We start from the raw sequence: 19,572 nt of genomic DNA on the forward strand, positions 1-19,572 counted from the left end.
GACTGTTTTGAAATGGTCAGCAATGAGTCCTGACCTCAATCCCATTGAAAATCTTTGGGGTGATCTGAAATCTGCCATTGGGAAAAAGAACTCTGCAAACATTCAAGAGCTTGAACAAACTGCAAAGGAAGAGTGGGAGGAAATTCCAGCTGAGAAGCTTATAGATGGCTACAAGAAACGTTTGGAGGCTGTCAGCAATGCCAAAGGGTGTGCAACCAAGTATTAATTAGGGGTGCCTGTATTGCTGTACATTCTGTTTCTTCTTTGTTTTTCAATTTCCATGTTGCAATTTCAATGTTTTATTGTTGTATTACTTTGGACCACTAATTAAAAAATCCTGAGGATATAACTTTGGTACATTTCCACTTCTTTCTGAAGATATCGTACAGTCTATGGAAAACATGAAGGATGGCCAATAATGGTGAGCAGCACTGTAGTAGTAAAAGAAAAACTATGCCAAATTCAGGAGATTTTCCCTGCAATCAGTGACTACTACAATAAAAATGAATGGGCAGTTTACCGCTTTCATTGTCCTTGCTGTGGAACACAGAGATTATTTCCTCTGCTCCCACACACCTAAAAGGCAACGGGTGTCAACTATTCCACTGCCACGTGGTCGCATCTGAAAGGGGTTTGTCGCTGTGGATAACAGGTCCCCAAGAGGAAGCTGCCAGATGAATGAACCAGTCACTTTTTAGCCGCTTCACAGATTTCAAAGCTTAAGAGTTTTCCCACTAACGAAAGTTCATTTTAATCAATAGATCTTGGAATAATAATAACTTCCACAATTGGATGTGTTTAAATAAAATGTTCCTGTGCCGAGATAATATGTAATGAATGGGGGCACGTTGCGACCCACAAGGGTACTACGACAAGTCCCCATTCATTTGTATTGCGCTGCGATGTAGCAATGACACATGGCAAACATTGGCCGCACGACCATTGTCTGAGTCAGTGTCGCCACAGCCTAAAGGCTTAGTTTTAAAGGTTAAGTACAATTTATGAACCTTCCTTCCAATTACACATTTGTGTTTTCTGAACGGTACATGAGGCTCACGTGTGATTATGTGAAATGTATGGAGTCACTGAACCAATGATGGGTTCCAGCATCACAAAAACCTGTCACCTGCCATGTGTGATTATAGATCATTGATGTGATTCAGCTCTGAGAATTTCATTTACAGTAATTTTTTCTTGTATTCACAGACCAGGAACAGACTCTGATAGTGAGATTGTTTTTGAAAACGAGGATGAGAACAGTCCCGATCAGGTAATGACTGCATTGCTGTAGGCTATATCTTTCATTAAAGGGAATAAGTCACTAGATCTTTGCCACCTAATCTGAGAGGAGCATAACATATAGACAGAGACACTGATTCCAGCGACGTCCCTGGTGCCTTTATCTCGGAAAAGATCTTAGACTCCTAGAATGTTAGAGTTGGAAGGGACCTCCAGGATCATCGTGTCCAACCCCCTGCTCAATGCCGGAGTCACTAAACCATCTCAGACAGATGTCTGTCCAGCCTCTGTGTGAAGACTTCCAGTGAAGGAGAACTCACCACCTCTCGTGGCCGCCTGTTCCACTCATTGATCTCAATCACTGTCAAAATGGTTTTTCAAATAATCTAATCTGTATCTTTTCCCTTTCAGCTTCTTTCCATTGCTTCTCGTGTTTCCATGTGCGAATGAGATTAAGGCCACAACCCCACTATCGGTATTTGGTCAGTATTCGATCAGTATTTTTTCTCAGGAGTGGGAACCAAAACCAGGTGAGGAACAATCAGAGAAAAGGTATAATAGAAACAAGTCACCAATTCTGCATTTATCACCCACTCCTGGTTTTGGCTCCAACTCCTAAGAAAAAATAATGACCAAATACTGATAGTGGGGCCGTGGCCTAAGGATGATCCCTCTACACTGTGACAGCCCTTCAGATATTTGTAGACCGCTATTAAGTCTCCTCTTAGCCTTATTTTTGGCAAGCTAAACCTTCCCATATCCTTTAACCGTTCCTCATAGGACATAGTTTGTAGTCCGCTCACCATTCTAGTAGCTCTTCTCTGAACTTGCTCCATCAAAGAAAATGTCAGACCATGCTGAAAACAAGAAAATTATTTTTCCATATTTACCAAAGAAATAGAATGACCTTTTTTGGTGTTCTCTATTTTATTACAGTTTCCGCTGGTTCCTAAATTAGCAGTACGCACCTTCTTACAAAGAATGGCTTGTGCAGCCCCTACATATCCGCTCACAGCACCATGAGACCTCAATCTGGTCTTTGAGATACTACAGTCCAGTCCATCTGAGCCCCTCTGCATTTTCTGATTATGGCTGCTCTCCTGAAAAGTTGGCTTCTTGGTGGCCATCAGGAGATGTCAGTATGAGCTGCCTTATCCTTTAAATCCCACTTCATGGACTTTCACAAGGTTGCTCTACAGCTGATGCCCTCATTGTTATCTCACTCCACCTTTATTGAGGTGTTGATCTCCTTTTGCCACCCTCGATCCCACTGCAGGGAAAAGTCCCTTAATAATTTGGACATAGTCCGTGCTTTGTTCATATACCCCTCTCAAGCAGCTTCTTTCTAGTTGTATGACGCCAGTTTCATCTTTCCAAAGGGTCCCAGACATGTTCTGTCAGCTTCTGAAGCCACCATAACCTGTAGGATTCAGTTTACCTTAAACAAGGCCTAAACGTCGAAGGGCCAAGTGTCCTCCTTCCGTGAGATGACCCATTCTACTCAAGCAGTGGGGTCATCTACGCCTTGTCACAAAGCCTCCGCCTCAAGGGTGTGCAAACTGTTCACATGGTCGTCACTTCTCTTTATTACAGGGCGCATATTTTATTTATTTATTTTTTTTACAGGTGCGACCATTTTTTACACACCCCTTTGTTTCTTTATTGTGTTTAATACTTGTGTTCTTTATTAAAGGGGTCATCCACTACTCGGACAAACCCTTCTCAATTCCTGTTTCCCCCCTTATAAAATAAAAATAGCTATAGTTAACTCCTGTGCAGACGCAATTAAAGCAACGTCCGCACTGGCTCTCCTGGAGGCTCGTGTGAGATTGTGTCACGCCAACCCTGCAGCTAATCAGTAGCCGCTTCACTCTCTCCTCTGGACAAAGCAGCCATCCTGACTAAGTCCGAGCTGCATCTGCTCTCTCACTTCTTCCGGATGTCTGATTTGTCCAAAGGAGGAGAGAGTGAAGCGGCCGCTGATCAGCTGCAGGGCTGGCGTGACATAATGATCTCACACAGACTCCCTGGAGAGCCAGTGCCGATGAAACTGGAGCGGCTCCTGCATCAGAGGAGAGAATAGCTGTTATTATTTTATAAGGTGGAACATAGTGTTTGAGAGCAGTGGACAACCCCTTTTAAGTTTTGGCTTCTCTTACTGCTCGCTACAGACTGATCATCTCAGCGGTATAACTGCTGGGGCGCAAACTCCTAACTGCTCAGTGTCCGCCTCCTAGTGGCAGCCGCTATAACCTTAGTGGTGTTCACCCTGTAGCCTGTACATAAAATGGCTTTTACCAAGGAGTAATAAAAAGCCAATTATAAAAGTGCCCGATTTTCTTTTGTTTTCGCAGTCAAAAATCTGCCCCAAAATTTGTGTTTTTAAAGTTATATGTTTGCAGTGTTTGCTGCAGTGCTCGACATTACAGACCTACGACTAGCATCAATGCCATGCTTATCCATTTATACAGGATGAAGAATGTGCTGTGGAAAAATCACAAGGGATGAAGGAATTCCCCTATGAGATGTCCGTTCAGAGCGTGCATTATCTGTACATCCAGGTACGCTTATACTGTGAGAATTACACACATTATCTGTACATCCAGGTACGCTTATACTGTGAGAATTACACACATTATCTGTACATCCAGGTACGCTTATATTGTGAGAATTACACACAATATCTGTACATCCAGGTACGCTTATACTGTGAGAATTACACACATTATCTGTACATCCAGGTACGCTTATATTGTGAGAATTACACACAATATCTGTACATCCAGGTACGCTTATACTGTGAGAATTACACACGTTATCTGTACATCCAGGTACGCTTATACTGTGAGAATTACACACGATATCTGTACATCCAGGTACGCTTATACTGTGAGAATTACACACATTATCTGTACATCCAGGTACGCTTATGTTGTGAGAATTCCACACAATATCTGTACATCCAGGTACGCTTATACTGTGAGAATTACACACGATATCTGTACATCCAGGTACGCTTATATTGTGAGAATTACACACAATATCTGTACATCCAGGTACGCTTATACTGTGAGAATTGCACACATTATCTGTACATCCAGGTACGCTTATACTGTGAGAATTACACACGATATCTGTACATCCAGGTACGCTTATACTGTGAGAATTACACACGATATCTGTACATCCAGGTACGCTTATACTGTGAGAATTACACACATTATCTGTACATCCAGGTACGCTTATACTGTGAGAATTACACACATTATCTGTACATCCAGGTACGCTTATACTGTGAGAATTACACACATTATCTGTACATCCAGGTACGCTTATATTGTGAGAATTACACACGATATCTGTACATCCAGGTACGCTTATACTGTGAGAATTACACACGATATCTGTACATCCAGGTACGCTTATACTGTGAGAATTACACACAATATCTGTACATCCAGGTACGCTTATACTGTGAGAATTACACACATTATCTGTACATCCAGGTACGCTTATGTTGTGAGAATTCCACACAATATCTGTACATCCAGGTACGCTTATACTGTGAGAATTACACACGATATCTGTACATCCAGGTACGCTTATATTGTGAGAATTACACACAATATCTGTACATCCAGGTACGCTTATACTGTGAGAATTGCACACATTATCTGTACATCCAGGTACGCTTATACTGTGAGAATTACACACGATATCTGTACATCCAGGTACGCTTATACTGTGAGAATTACACACGATATCTGTACATCCAGGTACGCTTATACTGTGAGAATTACACACATTATCTGTACATCCAGGTACGCTTATACTGTGAGAATTACACACATTATCTGTACATCCAGGTACGCTTATACTGTGAGAATTACACACATTATCTGTACATCCAGGTACGCTTATATTGTGAGAATTACACACGATATCTGTACATCCAGGTACGCTTATACTGTGAGAATTACACACGATATCTGTACATCCAGGTACGCTTATACTGTGAGAATTACACACATTATCTGTACATCCAGGTACGCTTATACTGTGAGAATTACACACGTTATCTGTACATCCAGGTACGCTTATACTGTGAGAATTACACACGTTATCTGTACATCCAGGTACGCTTATACTGTGAGAATTACACACGTTATCTGTACATCCAGGTACGCTTATACTGTGAGAATTACACACATTATCTGTACATCCAGGTACGCTTATACTGTGAGAATTACACACGTTATCTGTACATCCAGGTACGCTTATACTGTGAGAATTACACACGTTATCTGTACATCCAGGTACGCTTATACTGTGAGAATTACACATGTTATCTGTACATCCAGGTACGCTTATACTGTGAGAATTACACACGTTATCTGTACATCCAGGTACGCTTATACTGTGAGAATTACACACGTTATCTGTACATCCAGGTACGCTTATACTGTGAGAATTACACACGATATCTGTACATCCAGGTACGCTTATACTGTGAGAATTACACACATTATCTGTACATCCAGGTACGCTTATACTGTGAGAATTACACACGATATCTGTACATCCAGGTACGCTTATACTGTGAGAATTACACACGTTATCTGTACATCCAGGTACGCTTATACTGTGAGAATTACACACGATATCTGTACATCCAGGTACGCTTATACTGTGAGAATTACACACATTATCTGTACATCCAGGTACGCTTATACTGTGAGAATTACACACATTATCTGTACATCCAGGTACGCTTATACTGTGAGAATTACACACGTTATCTGTACATCCAGGTACGCTTATACTGTGAGAATTACACACATTATCTGTACATCCAGGTACGCTTATACTGTGAGAATTACACACATTATCTGTACATCCAGGTACGCTTATACTGTGAGAATTACACACGTTATCTGTACATCCAGGTACGCTTATACTGTGAGAATTACACACGTTATCTGTACATCCAGGTACGCTTATACTGTGAGAATTACACACGTTATCTGTACATCCAGGTACGCTTATACTGTGAGAATTACACACGTTATCTGTACATCCAGGTACGCTTATACTGTGAGAATTACACACATTATCTGTACATCCAGGTACGCTTATACTGTGAGAATTACACACATTATCTGTACATCCAGGTACGCTTATACTGTGAGAATTACACACATTATCTGTACATCCAGGTACGCTTATACTGTGAGAATTACACACATTATCTGTACATCCAGGTACGCTTATACTGTGAGAATTACACACGTTATCTGTACATCCAGGTACGCTTATACTGTGAGAATTACACACGTTATCTGTACATCCAGGTACGCTTATACTGTGAGAATTACACACGTTATCTGTACATCCAGGTACGCTTATACTGTGAGAATTACACACGTTATCTGTACATCCAGGTACGCTTATACTGTGAGAATTACACACGTTATCTGTACATCCAGGTACGCTTATACTGTGAGAATTACACACAATATCTGTACATCCAGGTACGCTTATACTGTGAGAATTACACACAATATCTGTACATCCAGGTATGCTTATACTGTGAGAATTACACACGTTATGTGTACATCCAGGTACGCTTATACTGTGAGAATTACACACGTTATGTGTACATCCAGGTACGCTTATACTGTGAGAATTACACACGATATCTGTACATCCAGGTATGCTTATACTGTGAGAATTACACACGTTATCTGTACATCCAGGTACGCTTATACTGTGAGAATTACACACGATATCTGTACATCCAGGTACGCTTATACTGTGAGAATTACACACATTATCTGTACATCCAGGTACGCTTATACTGTGAGAATTACACACATTATCTGTACATCCAGGTACGCTTATACTGTGAGAATTACACACATTATCTGTACATCCAGGTACGCTTATATTGTGAGAATTACACACGATATCTGTACATCCAGGTACGCTTATACTGTGAGAATTACACACGATATCTGTACATCCAGGTACGCTTATACTGTGAGAATTACACACGATATCTGTACATCCAGGTACGCTTATACTGTGAGAATTACACACATTATCTGTACATCCAGGTACGCTTATACTGTGAGAATTACACACATTATCTGTACATCCAGGTACGCTTATACTGTGAGAATTACACACGTTATCTGTACATCCAGGTACGCTTATACTGTGAGAATTACACACATTATCTGTACATCCAGGTACGCTTATACTGTGAGAATTACACACATTATCTGTACATCCAGGTACGCTTATACTGTGAGAATTACACACGTTATCTGTACATCCAGGTACGCTTATACTGTGAGAATTACACACGTTATCTGTACATCCAGGTACGCTTATACTGTGAGAATTACACACGTTATCTGTACATCCAGGTACGCTTATACTGTGAGAATTACACACGTTATCTGTACATCCAGGTACGCTTATACTGTGAGAATTACACACATTATCTGTACATCCAGGTACGCTTATACTGTGAGAATTACACACATTATCTGTACATCCAGGTACGCTTATACTGTGAGAATTACACACATTATCTGTACATCCAGGTACGCTTATACTGTGAGAATTACACACATTATCTGTACATCCAGGTACGCTTATACTGTGAGAATTACACACGTTATCTGTACATCCAGGTACGCTTATACTGTGAGAATTACACACGTTATCTGTACATCCAGGTACGCTTATACTGTGAGAATTACACACGTTATCTGTACATCCAGGTACGCTTATACTGTGAGAATTACACACGTTATCTGTACATCCAGGTACGCTTATACTGTGAGAATTACACACGTTATCTGTACATCCAGGTACGCTTATACTGTGAGAATTACACACAATATCTGTACATCCAGGTACGCTTATACTGTGAGAATTACACACAATATCTGTACATCCAGGTATGCTTATACTGTGAGAATTACACACGTTATGTGTACATCCAGGTACGCTTATACTGTGAGAATTACACACGTTATGTGTACATCCAGGTACGCTTATACTGTGAGAATTACACACGATATCTGTACATCCAGGTATGCTTATACTGTGAGAATTACACACGTTATCTGTACATCCAGGTACGCTTATACTGTGAGAATTACACACAATATCTGTACATCCAGGTACGCTTATACTGTGAGAATTACACACGTTATCTGTACATCCAGGTACGCTTATACTGTGAGAATTGCACTTACTCTGTCGCCTCATTGGGGGACACAGGACCATGGGTGTTATGCTGCTGTCCACTACGAGGCGACACTATGCTTAATCTGAAAAAGATTAACTGTAGCTCCTCCTCTGCAGTATACACCCCTGGACGGCGTCAGCCTTCTCCAGTTTTTGCTTAGTGTCGCATAGGAGGCACACCTAAATATTTTTACTCCCATTTTTTCCGGAATTACAGATGAAGATAGGTGGGTCTCTTGTGAGACTCCCGGCATGGCTCCTTCCTCTGCCCCCTTTTTATGCGGTGCACAGTTGAAGTCGAGATGTCTACTTACCATATCACTCCTTCCCCAGCCCCTCGGGTGCTGGTCCGAAGTCGAGACCCCCCCCCTCCCTAATCCCCCTCTGGGGGTATTAGGTAGAGACGCCTCAGGTAGGGCCTGTGCAGGCAGCAATCTGCAGCTCCCAGTAGCTGACTCACTGCACCGACTCCAGGAATCCCAGCCCTGCTGCGGACTCCTGTTGGGGCCGGGGGGAGAGTGCAGACAGACATGGCATACATAGACGCAGGCCTTCCCAGGCTTGTCTCTTTGGTGGCACCAGCGCTTTGGTGCCTCAGGGGGGGACCCTTCAAGGGCCCCCCTTACACTGATACTCCCACCGCCATTACTGCCGTTAAGTCTGGGTGGGGGGGGTCCGGTTCAGATCCGGCACCCCCCCGGACTTCCGCGCCGGCCTGGAGCCCTTTTGGGCATCAGCTTATAAATTTACCCCGCGGCTCCGGCCTAGCCGAAGCCGCCTCACACTTTCCACCCCCCGGCCCGCCCCCCGGATGACTAATATGACACTCTACAGTGTCATAGAAGGGGCGGAGCCTAACTGAAAGGGTGCGTTTTTCAGCAATACTGCCGCCCTTCTCAGCTCTCCGCCCACCTTCTTCTTCACACTCCGGCGGCCATTATCTGCTGCAGGAAGACATTAACCCTGCAACTACCGGTCAGCACATACAGACCAGGCCTGCCAGTCTCCTGGGGGCACAGGATTGTGGATCTTCGGAGCTGGACTTAGAGGCACACTGGTGGGGTAATATCACAGCTGGAGTCTCTCACTCGGCTGTGAATCCTATAAGCTTCTCTGCATTGCTAGGCCCCTCTGCATAGCCACCCCTGTATACTATGCCAGGCTCAAGGTCCAAGAGAACCAGGCAAGACTGCTATTATGCACTCTGTACAGTCTGCAGTAATACTATCCCCAGTGGCAGCACGTACCCACATTGCCAGGACTGCATGCAGACTGCTGTGCCAGAGCCCCATGAAGCTCTTGCCAATACTTCGGTGCCTAATACCACACCGGAATGGGTCACAAAGATGTCGCAATCTATTATTATTATTATTTATTTATTATTATTTATTATTATAGCGCCATTTATTCCATGGCGCTTTACATGTGATGACGCAGTCTATAGATAAACTCACATCCACATTGCTTCAGGCTCTGCAGAGTCATGCCTCGGCTATGAACACTACTCAACAAAGGGAGAGTTCCACTCAGGGATATGATGGCACGGACACATACACGTCTAGGTCAGGACGCAAGCGGACCCATAGGTCACGTTCATCTGCGTCATCCCATACCACACGGTCGTCCCCTTCCAGTGAGAGACACCATAGTCCCAGCTCATCTAGACCGTCCCCTGACAGGGACAGACAATGCAGATCCACTCAGCCATCCCTGACCACAGAAGGCTTCCGCTCCGGTTCTCCCAGCAGGAGACGGCTTAGTGATGCACAGGATTCGGAAGACATCTGTGATTCCGACTCAGACAAGGAAACCGAAGGGTCCCTAATCCCTATCCCCCTAACAATACAGTGCTAGTTGATGATCTAATCTCATCCATCCATCGGGTGCTGGACATCTCCGACCCAACCCCGGAGACACCAGGACATAAGATTTCCTTTGAAGGAGTCCTGAAACCGCCTAATGTCTTCTTTGACCACCCAGAGTTTAAAGCGATCCTTAAAAAGCAGTTCTCACAACCTGAGAAGAAGTTTACTAATCGCAAATATCTGGAGGCACGGTAAACCTTCCCACAAGAGGTCATCAAACAGTGGACAGCTCCACCTGCAGTGGATCTCCCAGTCTCTAGACTAGCAGCACAGACACTCCTTTCACTGCCAGATAGCTCAACCCTCAGGGACACAGCAGACCGGCAGGTAGAACGCATGGCTCGTTCAATTTTCGAGGCCGCAGGGGCCTCCCTGGCTCCCGCGTTCGCGTCAGTTTGGGCTGCCAAGGCCATCTTGGCCTGGGCCCAAAATTTACAAGCTGGCCTACAAGCATTACATTACAGATTACATGCTCCATGCAGCTCTGGATTCTGCAAGGGGTGCAGCGGGGATAGCATCTAACGCCATCACAATTTGGCTTATCCTCTGGCTGCGGGAATGGAAAGCAGATGCAGCCTCAAAGAAGTCCCTCAGACGCCTCCCATACCTCAGTGGTCGGCTTTTCGGTGAAAAGTTGGACACAATGATATCCAACGCCACCGGGGGTAAGAGTACCTCTCTCCCCCAACTGAAGCCCAAACACACTTACAAAAAGCGCAATCAAGCACGATTCCGATCCTTTTGGAACCCTTCCGGCTGGTCCGTCTCACAACCAGCACAAAATAACCGCGCCCCACGCAGGGACATCTCGTTGTCAACGCAAAAGTTGGACAAGACCTGGCAATCAAGGGCAAGCCAGTCAAAGTTTAAAGGAGGAAAATCTCGGATTTCCTCCTCATCATGACTCACAGACTCCGGAAGACACCCTACCTGTAGGCGGCCATCTTTTGCTCTTTCATCAAGTCTGGCTGCCTATTACAGAAGACAGGTGGGTCAGGGAACTAGTGTCTTCAGGATACAAGATAGAGTTCACTTCCAACCTGCCAAACAGATTCTTTCTGTCTGTTCCCCCAAAACCGCCAGCCAAGGCTTTTGCCTTCAAGCAGGAGTCATAGTACCTGTTCCCACGGCCGAGCGCTTCCAAGGGTTCTACTCAAATTTATTCGTAGTCCCCAAAAAAGGAGGCAGCGTACGGCCCATACTGGACCTAAAACAGTTCAACAAATATGTACGGGTACGTCATTTTCGCATGGAGTCCCTTCAGTCCATCATTGCGCCCATGGAGAAGGGAGAATTTCTCGCCTCCATAGACATTCAAGACGCATACCTGCATATACCAATTGCGCCCACCCATCAGAGATTTCTCAGGTTCGCAATCGACCAGGAACACTACCAGTTCGTGGCTCTCTCGTTCGGACTCTCCACGGCTCCCAGAGTGTTCACCAAAGTCATGGCAGCCACCATGGACGTCCTGCACTCCAGAGGCATAGTAGTCGTTCCATATCTGGACGATGTCCTTATCAAGGCTCCCACCTTCAAGGACTGCGAACTCAGCGTCTCAATCACAATCGACACTCTGAGTCGCCTGGGCTGGTTAGTCAACCTACAAAAGTCATCACCAACCCCGAGTCAGTCTCTGACCTTCCTGGGAATGTTATTCAACACCCTCAGGGGTCTAGTTCTCCTGGACAAGGCACTGCCTCTCCATTTAGGAGTCCGCACCCTACTAAGCAAACCCCCTCATTCTCTCCGGTTTGCCATGAGAGTCCTTGGCAGGATGGTGGCGGCAATAGAAGCGGTCCCATTTGCCCAGCTTCACCTCAGGCCTCTCCAACTAGACATCCTCAAGTCATGGGACAGGAACCCTTTTTCTCTCGACAGGGAGTTTCAGTTGACGTCGTCAACCAGGAGGTCTCTGCACTGGTGGCTCAAGCCAACCTCACTAACAAAGGGGAAATCCTTTCTCACGGGTCAATGGAAGGTTCTGACCACTGACGCGAGCCTGACGGGTTGGGGTGCGGTATACCTACACCACAGAGCACAGGGCAAGTGGTCCCCAACAGAAGCAACCATGCCCATCAACATCTTGGAAATTCGTGCCATCCTCCTGGCGTTGAGTGCCTTCCATCACTTACTGGCAGCCTCTCGCATCAGAGTACAGTCGGACAATGCCACTGCTGTGGCATATGTGAATCAACAAGGAGGGACCCGCAGTGCCCAGGCAATGCGAGAAGTGACACACATTCTCCACTGGGCGGAAGACACAGGTTCGGTTCTCTTTGCGGTCCCCATTCCCGGTGTGGACAACTGGGAAGCAGACTTCCTCAGCCGGCAGGGAATGGACTTGGGAGAGTGGTCTCTCCATCCCAAAGTTTTTCTCCAGATCTGCCATCGCTGGGGGACTCCGGACATGGACCTAATGGCATCCCACTTCAATGCCAAGGTCTCCAACTTCATGGCCAGAACACATGACCCGCGGTCGCTAGGAGCGGACGCCCTGGTTCAGGACTGGACCCGGTTCCAGCTCCTGTACATTTTTCCACCCCTCCCCCTGATATCCAGAGTGATGAGAAAAATCAAGCAAGAGGGAGTTCCAACCATCCTAATCGCACCAGACTGGCCCAGACGGACATGGTACGCCGACATCGTACAGCTCACAGCAGACGTCCCCTGGCGTCTCCCCGACCGCCCGGATCTTCAGTCGCAAGGCCCGTTCTACCACCAGAACTCAGGGGCCCTCAATTTGACGGCGTGGCCATTGAAACCTTGGTTCTAACCCAGTCAGGGTTCTCGCCGGACGTCATTGGAACCATGATCAGGGCACGGAAGCCAACCTCTGCAAATATTTACTACCGTACTTGGAAAGCCTTCTTTACCTGGTGCGAATCTTGTGATCAGACCCCACTCCCTTATTCCCTCCTCAGGGTACTTGGGTTTCTCCAATCGGGTCTGGAAGCCAGATTGTCCCTGGCCTCCCTTAAAAGCAGGTATCTGCTCTCTGTGCTTTTTCAAAGGTGCATTGCTAACAAGCCGCAAGTAAAGACATTTCTTCAGGGGGTTTCCCGATTGGTTCCCCACTACAGACGACCACTAGAAACGTGGGATCTCAACCTGGTGCTGACAGCATTGCAGGAAACACCTTTTGAACCCCTTAGGGAAGACCCACTCCGCCTTCTATCCCAGAAGGTGGTTTTCCTAGTGGCAATCACCTCGCTACGCAGGGTGTCTGAACTCACAGCACTCTCCTGCAGACAACCCTTCCTGGCTTTTTACCAGGACAAGGTAGTTCTCCGTACGGTCCCATCCTTCCTTCCAAAGGTTGTGTCCAACTTCCACCTCAATGAGGAAATTTCACTGCCATCCCTCTGTCCGGTCCCGGTTCATAGCGTGGAGAAGGCTCTGCATACGCTTGACCTTGTCAGGGCATTACGAATCTACGTGTCTAGGACTGCGCCCTTCCGGAAGTCTGATTCTCTTTTCCTTCTTCTGGAAGGCGGCCTCAAGGGTCTACCAGCTTCCAAGGCTACCCTTGCCGGGTGGATCAAAGCCACCATACAAGAGGCCTACCGCCTCAAAAATTCTCCTCTTCCAGCAGGTATTACGGCACACTCTACACGTGCGGTAGGGGCCTCCTGGGCCATTCGGCACCAGGCCTCGGCACAACAAGTGTGTAAGGCAGCCACCTGGACTAGCCTACACACGTTTACCAAACACTACAGGGTTCATACCCAGTCTTCAGCAGACGCGAGCCTGGGTAGACGTATCCTGCAGGCAGCAGTGCCCCAATTATAGGGGCTTGTCTACACAATATTCGTCCATTGCTTCCCACCCAGGGACTGCTTTGGGACGTCCCATGGTCCTGTGTCCGCCAATGAGGCAACAGAGTAAAGGAGATTTTTGTGTACTCACCTTAAAATCTCTTTCTCTTAGCCTCTAATTGGGGGACACCGCTCCCACCCTGTTGCCCGTTCAGGGCCGTTATGTTGGGTTCTCATATTGTCTTTTCTTGAGCTCGTACATAGTTACCTTTTTACAGGCATGGTTATGTTATCCATGTTACGTTCCTCCTATTGCTTTTGCACAAAACTGAAGAAGGCTGACGCCGTCCAGGGGTGTATACTGCAGAGGAGGAGCTACAGTTAATCTTTTTCAGATTAAGCATAGTGTCGCTTCCTAGTGGACAGCAGCATAACACCCATGGTCGTGTGTCCCCCAATTATAGGCTAAGATAAAGAGATTTTATGGTGAGTACACAAAAATCTCCTTTTTTAGCTCTTGTATCGTGAATAGTGATGAGCGAGCATGCTCGCCACTGCTCAGTACTCACCCGAGCATATCAGTACTCGAGATGCTCTGAGCTCGCCGAGTACTTTCGAGATGCTCGGGCGGGAGCTCGGGTCCCCGTCCTGCATGTTTGGAGCAATTTAGAGCACCAATCATGCAGGGATTGTCTGCCACTCACTGTAATGTCACAGCCATGGTGGTTGTGGCATTACAGTGATTGCCCAAATCGATGAGAAGAGTGCTCACAGTGAAACATGAAAAGCCGGCCGACAATTCATCAGCAGCATACACCGGTACCCGACAATTTAGAACAGAAAGAATAGAGCATCACACATAGATTAGATTAGATAGATAGAAACATGTCAGTCACATATATAATAGGTACAGTGATAGTGTTGATTACTGTACTTGTCATTTCGTGTTAAAATAAAGGATTTATTAAAAAAAAAAAAAAAGCCTGGGAAGGGGGTAATACCCACGGAGCTTCCCAGGCTACTAATATCAGCCCCCAGCTGAATACCTAGCCTTTACTAGCTATTAAAATGGGGGACCCAAACAAAAATGACGTGGGGTCCCCCCTATTTTAATAGCTAGCAAAGGCTAGGCAGACAGCTGGGGGCTGATATTAATAGCCCAGGAAGTTTGCCATGAATATTGGCCCCCTCCGAGGCTAGAAACACCAGCCGTTAGCCGCCCCAGAAATGGCGCATCCATAGGATGCGCCAATTCTGGCACTTAGCCTCGCTCTTCCCACTGCCCTGTAGCGGTGGCAGTGGGGTAATAGGCCTGGGGTTGATGTCAGCTTATAATGCCAGCTGACATCAAGCCCAGGTTAGTAATGGAAAGGCGTCTATAAGACACCCCCATTACTAACCCCATAGTCAAAGTTAAAAAAACCCACAAACACCCAGAATAAAGTCCTTTAATTGAAATAAACACACAATTCTTTATTGTCCTAAATTAAACCATACTTACCATTCCAGCTGAAGCCAACGATCTCCTGCAATAAAAATAAAATAATAAACCAACCTCATCCTTACCTTTCCATGGTTCCCAGGACGGCTCCAGCTCTGCTACACTCACATGACAGGCTGGATCGCAGCAGAAAGCTGCCATCCAGCTTGCCATGCCGCAGACACTGAGAAGCGCAGGCATGCTTGCGCTCCACAGTGTCTGGCTGTGACGGCATCCAGATGAGCCGAGTTCATGTCCAATGAACTCAGCTCACCTCATGCACGTCACTGACAGCGTGGGAAAATTCTCCCACGCTGGGATGGCATTGAGATAACAGTCTGGATCGCAGCTGAGCGCTGCCATCCTGCTTGTCATCCTTCAGAGACACTGCAGAGCGCAAGCATGCCTGCGCTCTGCAGTGTCTATGAAGGATGGCATGCTGGATGGCAGCGCTCAGCTGCCATCCAGCTTGTCATCTCAATGCCATCCCAGCGTGGGAGAATTCTCCTGCGCTCACCGCATGCGCAGGAGAATTCTCCCACGCTGTCAGTGACGTGCATGAGGTGAGCTGAGTTCATTGGACATGAACTCGGCTCATCTGGATGCCGTCACAGCGAGACACTGAGGAGCACAAGCATGCCTGCGCTTCTCAGTGTCTGCGGCATGGCAAGCTGGATGGCAGCTTTCGGCTGCGATCCAGCCTGTCATGTGAATGTAGCAGAGTTGAAGCCGTCCTGGGAACCATGGAAAGGTAAGGATGAGGTTGCTTTATTATTTTACTTTTATTGCAGAAGACATTGGCTTCAGCTGGAATGGGCGTGATGGTAAGTATGGTTTAATTTAGAACATTAAAGAAATGTGTGTTTATTTCAATTAAAGGACTTTATTCTGGGTGTTTGTGTTTTTTTTTTAGCTTTGACTATGGGGTTAGTAATGGGGGTGTCTTATAGACGCCTCTCCATTACTAACCTGGGTTTGATGTCAGCTGGCATTATAAGCTGACATCAACCCCAACCCTATTACCCCACTGCCACCGCTACAGGGCAGTGGGAAGAGCGAGGCTAAGTGCCAGAATTGGCGCATCCTATGGATGCGCCATTTCTGGGGTGGCTGACGGCTGGTGTTTCTAGCCTGGGAGGGGGCCAATATTCATGGCACCCTTCCTGGGCTATTAATATCAGCCCCCAGCTGTCTGCCTAGCCTTTGCTAGCTATTAAAATAGGGGGGACTCCACGTCATTTTTTTGAGGGGGTCCCCCATTTTAATAGCTAGTAAAGGCTAGGTATTCAGCTGGGGGCTGATATTAGTATCCTGGGAAGCTCCGTGGGTATTACCCCCTTCCCAGGCTTCAAACATCTTCCCCAGCCGTCTGCTTAACGTCCGCTAGAGACTAAAATTACGGGGAACCCCACGCCAATTTTTATTTTTAAATAAATCCTTTATTTTAACACTAAATAACAAGTACAGTAATCAACACTGTCACTGTACTTATATATGTGACTGACATGTTTCTATCTATCTAATCTATGTGTGATGCTCTATTCTTTCTGTTCTAAATTGTCGGGTACCGGTGAATGCCGCTGATGAATTGCCGGCCGGCTTTTTTTAAAGAGACGGGTGCATGAAAATCGGAGGGCACTAGTGTGTTCCAAGTGCCCTGCTATGTTTTTCATGCACTTTCCTATATACCCGGCCTGCCTGTCTGCCTATATATTCTGCCTGCCTGACGTTTAATTGAGCACTGTTCCCATCGATTTGGGCAATTTTTGACCTTCTGCAGTCCGCCGGGGGGGACCGCCAGAAAAATGCTCGAGTTTCCCATAGACTTATATTGGGCTCGTTGCTCAGTTCGAGCACCCGAGTATTCCAATGTGCTCGACCCGAGCTTCGAGCACCTGAGCATTTTAGTGCTCGCCCATCACTAATCGTGAAATCTATTCTGCAGGTAATATCTTACACTCTCACAGTTCACAGATCATGCAGATCGCTCAGTTCTGAGCTGACTTTGTCATTTTGACTGTTTGTGTTGCGTAAAAGCGAGACCTAAACCCAAGATATAAAACTATTTTTGTCTAGTTGTAGCTAAATTGGTCAGACACTACAATACTACTTGATGCTTAACACTGAATACGATAATTAAAGCTCCTATACACATTAAAGTTGGTTGAAGTCTGCTGCTTTCAACAATATAATGTTTTTTGGGGGGCTCCCAATTCCCCTCCCTTCCCCTTGACCGATGATGTTGGGGGAGAGTAGGATCGAGGAGCTTGTTTGCAATACAATACTCAATACTTATATTTTGTTTTTGGAGATAAATTGTTGTATTAGTTCACCCGGCCGCCGCGGGGTCGGGTCATTTACAAATACTTTTTATTATATTTTTACTATGTAAAATAACACACATCTTATCCCCATCCTAACCCCCCTATCTCCGTGCAGCCCAATAAGCGGTGCTTGCTATTGTAAACCATATTAACATTTTCTTCAGCAAAATATGAAGATTTCTTTTTTCTTAGATGGAATATTGTGAGAAGAGCACCTTACGAGACACAATAGATCAAGGATTATATCTGGACAATAGTCGCCTTTGGCGGCTGTTTAGAGAAATATTGGATGGACTGGCGTACATTCATGAGCAGGTATGTGTAAATCACAACTGGTAATAAACTCTGTCCCTGCATTATAATTCAGCACAACCTCTGTGGCTGTTGGCGAGGATGTGTGTTATTATTATTATTTATTATTATAGCGCCATTTATTCCATGGCGCTTTACATGTGAAAAAGGGGTATAATACAAGAACAATTACAATAATCTTGAACACAATGTGACAGCGACTGGTACAGGAGGAGCGAGGACCCTGCCCGTGAGGGCTCACAATCTACAAGGGATGGGTGAGGATACAGTAGGTGAGGGTAGAGCTGGTCGTGCAGCTGTGTGGTGGAGCGGTGGTTACTGCAGGTTGTAGGCTTGTTGGAAGAGGTGGGTCTTCAGGTTCCTTTTGAAGGTTTCCACGGTCGACGAGAGTCTGATGTGTTGGGGTAGAGAGTTCCAGAGAAGAGGGGAAGCACGGGAGAAATCTTGTATGCGATTGTGGGAGGAGGAGATTAGAGGGGAGTAGAGAAGGAGATCTTGTGAGGATCGGAGGTTGCGTGCGGGTATGTAATGGGAGACTAGGTCACAGATATATGGAGGAGACAGGTTGTGGATGGCTTTCTATGCCATGGTTAGGGTTTTGAACTGGAGTCTCTGGGCAATGGGGAGCCAGTGAAGAGATTGGCAGAGAGGAGAGGTCGGGGATTAGCGGGGGGCAGGTGGATTAGTCGGGCAGCAGAGTTTAGGATGGATTGGAGGGGTGCAAGAGTGTTGAAAGGGAGGCCACAGAGCAGGAGGTTGCAGTAGTCGAGGCGGGAGATGATGAGGGCGTGCACTAGTGTTTTTGCAGATTCATGTTAGACCCATAAACTTCTGCCATGGGGGATTTTCTCATCTAGTGGAAGTTTTATTGCCAGATTTTGACTCTTCGCAAGGATTTAGACTGGAGTCAAACAGTTTTTTGTGCCAAAGCCAGGAGTGGATCAAAAGCTACGTGAAAAACTGCACTAGTATCTGGTATACTTGTTTCTGCCAATCAGGAAAACATAAAAAAAAAAATAGTGGATCAAATGGCAACATTAACTAATTATTTTTAATATATTAAAATGGTACAACATTTATCCAAGTTTGCCATCTCCATAACCTTACCGATCATGGGGTATTATCTCAATTGTTTGTTTTTTTTCTTGGTATCTTTAAAAAGAAAAAAATGAAATGCCACCTCCTTTGACTTTTACAGACTGTTTTTTTTTTTTCACATTTAACTTTAATTTGGTCATAGATCAGCAGAGGAGCTTAAAAAAAGACAAATAAAAGATGAATTCTGCTATTGGACCGACAGATTGAGCTCACTGACAGATTCTCAGTTAACA

General features: G+C 45.7%; 1 protein-coding gene across 3 annotated transcripts in view; it reads left to right on the forward strand.

The window, feature by feature from the left end:
• Positions 1-19,572, forward strand: part of EIF2AK4 (eukaryotic translation initiation factor 2 alpha kinase 4) — a 72,968-nt gene that overhangs the window by 20,138 nt on the left and 33,258 nt on the right. For all 3 annotated transcript variants that reach the window (XM_073638916.1, XM_073638917.1, XM_073638918.1), the window contains 3 exons: positions 1,207-1,270; positions 3,711-3,800; positions 18,122-18,244. In XM_073638916.1, coding sequence (XP_073495017.1) covers positions 1,207-1,270; positions 3,711-3,800; positions 18,122-18,244 — 277 coding nt within the window. The remainder of the gene's footprint in view (positions 1-1,206; positions 1,271-3,710; positions 3,801-18,121; positions 18,245-19,572) is intronic.

This window comes from Phyllobates terribilis, unplaced genomic scaffold (assembly GCF_046119375.1).
Source record: "Phyllobates terribilis strain yellow unplaced genomic scaffold, ASM4611937v1 Scaffold_7__3_contigs__length_470593459, whole genome shotgun sequence".
Lineage (NCBI taxonomy): Eukaryota > Metazoa > Chordata > Amphibia > Anura > Dendrobatidae > Phyllobates > Phyllobates terribilis.